Source organism: Topomyia yanbarensis, chromosome 1, assembly GCF_030247195.1.
Source record: "Topomyia yanbarensis strain Yona2022 chromosome 1, ASM3024719v1, whole genome shotgun sequence".
Lineage (NCBI taxonomy): Eukaryota > Metazoa > Arthropoda > Insecta > Diptera > Culicidae > Topomyia > Topomyia yanbarensis.
Genome location: NC_080670.1, coordinates 112042178 through 112045424, shown reverse-complemented (window position 1 = coordinate 112045424; position 3247 = coordinate 112042178). Strand labels below are relative to the sequence as shown.

General features: G+C 45.2%; 1 protein-coding gene across 1 annotated transcript; it reads left to right on the top strand.

Annotated features, from left to right (window-relative positions):
• Positions 1–263: 263 nt before the first annotated feature.
• On the top strand, positions 264–2924 carry LOC131675810 (uncharacterized). The gene has a single exon (XM_058954956.1). The coding sequence runs from the start codon at positions 264–266 to the stop codon at positions 2922–2924; it is 2661 nt and encodes an 886-aa protein (XP_058810939.1).
• Positions 2925–3247: the final 323 nt, after the last annotated feature.

Genomic DNA, 3247 nt, shown 5'->3' with positions numbered 1-3247 from the left:
ATTGTGAACTGTTCAATAGCATAGATGTGGAGGAAAGATGGCGAAAAGTTAATAGCCACCGATTGTGTCGCACTTGTCTCAACCAGCACGGTAGAAGACGTTGTCGAATTACGATCCAATGTGGGATTGATGGATGTCAGTTCAAACACCACCGCCTCCTACATAGTAAACCTGAAAATGCAACAACTTCAGAAAGTCTTACTCACTGAGATCTAGCACCAAAGGCGCTATTTCGAATCATTCCGGTAACAGTTCACGGAAAAATGGGTTCTGTTAACACGTTCGCCTTTCTGGACGATGGATCTTCATTGACACTCGTGGAACAGTCGCTAGCGGAACAATTGGAAGAAAATGGACCATCACGCGGACTTATTCTGAAATGGACAGGCAATGTAACTCGTTGTGAGTCAGGCTCTCAAGAAGTTTCGTTCGGTATCTCGGGACAAAATACAGGAAACCAATTCCAAGTAAAACGAGCCAGAACCGTGTCTGAACTAAATCTCCCCATTCAATCACTCAACCTTAATGAATTAATGGAGCAGTATCCACATTTGAAAAGCCTTCCAATACACGATTATAAGAGCGCTCAGCCGCGTATCCTCTTGGGTATAGACCAATTAAAATTATCGTTGCCTTTGAAGTATCGAGAAGGATGTGAAGGAGACCCCGTGGCCGCCAAGACCCGCCTAGGTTGGTGCATTTATGGTGGAAGTTATGAGAACACCACAGTTGGAGTAACCTACCACATTCTGGATGCACCGGAGGAAAGCTTGCATGATATGGTGAAACAGTATTTCGGCCAAGAAGATGCAGGGGTGAAATCATCTCTAGCTTTGGAGCCAACCGACGAAAAGAGAGCAAGACAAATTCTCGAACATACAACAAAACGGGTGAATGGTCAATACGAAACAGGTCTCTTATGGCGATATGATCACTTCGAGCTACCAGACAGCTACCATATGGCATTACTTCGCCTAGAATGCTTGGAGCGAAGGATGCAACGAGATCTATTATTGAAAGACAATCTGCATAGGCAGATTAAAGAGTACCAATCGAAAGGTTACGCCCATCGTGCAGCAGCAAGTGAACTGTCTAGGGCTGACCCTCGCAGGATATGGTATCTGCCGCTAGGAACTGTGATAAACCCGAAGAAACCCGAAAAGATTCGATTGATTTGGGATGCCGCAGCAAGCGTATGCGGCATATCGCTAAACTCGGTCCTTCTGAAAGACCCCGATCAACTATGCTCTCTACCAGGTGCCTTGTTTCGTTTTCGTCAACGACCCATAGCAGTGAGCGGAGACATCCGTGAAATGTTTCACCAAATACGTATTCGTTCGGAGGATTGTCAATCCCAGCGGTTTCTTTGGCGCGATGAGCCAAACCGCAAGCCGGATATTTTTCTGATGGATGTGGCTAACTTCGGGGCCACATGTTCACCGTGTTCTGTACAGTACGTGAAGAACCGAAATGCAAAGGAATTTGCTGATAAATGGCCTAGGACTGCCGAAGCAATTATCGAAGGGCACTATGTCGACGATTACTTGGATAGCTTCGATTCCATTGACGAGGCCAAGCTTATCACAACAGAAGTAACGATGATCCACCAGAAAGGCGGATTTGAAATCCGCAATTGGCTGTCCAATGCACCCGAAGTGTTGAATCACCTCGAAGAGGCTTCAAAAACAGTTGTCAAAAATCTGGATCTTGACAAAGGTAATAACAAAGAACGAGTGCTAGGCATGTTGTGGTTAACTGAAGCAGATTCACTCGGGTTTTCGACGCAGATGCGAGAAGACATAGCGAAAATAATCGCAGAAGAACAGCGACCGACAAAACGACAAGTCTTAAAGTGCGTCATGAGCTTATTCGACCCCTTAGGCATATTGGCACTATTCTCTGTTCATGGTAAGATTTTGATCCAGCGAATATGGCGCTCAGGAATATCGTGGGACGACGAAATAGAGTATGGAGAGTACGAGTTGTGGAGTAAATGGATAGGATTTCTCCCTTCCTTGGTTGACATTCAAATTTCTAGATGCTATATGATGAATTTCAACCCATCAGCCAAGCTCTCTACCCAACTACACATATTTGTAGACGCGAGTGAAGAGGCATGTAGCTGTGTAGCTTACCTACGCTTCGTTTTGCCGGAAAACACAATCTCATGTGCCATTGTATCAGCTAAAACGAAGGTAGCTCCGCTCAAACCGCTGTCGATACCTCGCCTGGAGTTGCAAGCCGCTGTACTGGGTGCTCGATTAGCTCGCTTCATAGAGGAGAACCACAACATAAACATTGATGAAAAGATTTTCTGGTCAGACTCGAGAATCGTTCTGGCGTGGATTAGATCTGATAGCAGACGATACAGCCAGTACGTTTCATGTCGGATAGCAGAAATTCTCACTCTAACCGAAGTAGACGAATGGAAGTGGGTACCTACTAAAATAAATATTGCAGACAAAGCTACAAAGTGGGGTTATAGCCCAGGCTTCAACTGGAAGCAATGGTTTACTGGACCTGAATTTCTGTATCTTCACGAACGCATGTGGCCGGAACAGCCGAATCTTAAGAAAATGCGCACAGAAGAAGAGCTTAGACCTTGCTACGTTCATTTAGTTATACAAGAACGTCCCATTATACAGTTTGAACGGTTTTCCCGCTGGAAAAAGCTGCTGCGAACGGTTGCATATGTATACCGGTTTCTCTCCAACGCAAAGGTGGCTCAACAGTCACGCTCTACAGGATGCCTTACGCAAGACGAAATAATTGCTGCGGAAAACTCTATTTTGCGTTTATGCCAACTAGAAAGCTATCCTGATGAATGTGCCATCCTGAAGACAACGCGAGGCCAGGGTACTCTTAGTAAGAGCAGTCAGCTATACGGTCAAAATCCTATATTGGATGAACATCGTCGTCATTGAATTCCAATGGAAGTGAATGTTGGGTTCGGTGTGAAATATCCCATCCTTCTTCCCAAGCAACACCGAGTCACCCAATTGTTGCTGGACGATTATCACCGAAGATATCACCACGCCAACAACGAAACAGTTGTGAACGAGGAAAGGCAAAATTTCTATATTCCTCATCTTCGAACCACTACAAGAAAAATAGCCCGACAATGTCAGAGATGCAAAATACAAAAATCCCAACCGATAACCCCAATGATGGCACCATTACCAACTGCGCGATTATCCGCATTCGTTCGGCCATTCTCCTACATTGGCTTGGACTTTTTTGGACCTAT

Bases quoted from the DNA above. Each gene is read 5' to 3' on its own strand.
- LOC131675810 (XM_058954956.1), top strand. From the start codon at position 264: ATGGGTTCTGTTAACACGTTCGCCTTTCTGGACGATGGATCTTCATTG.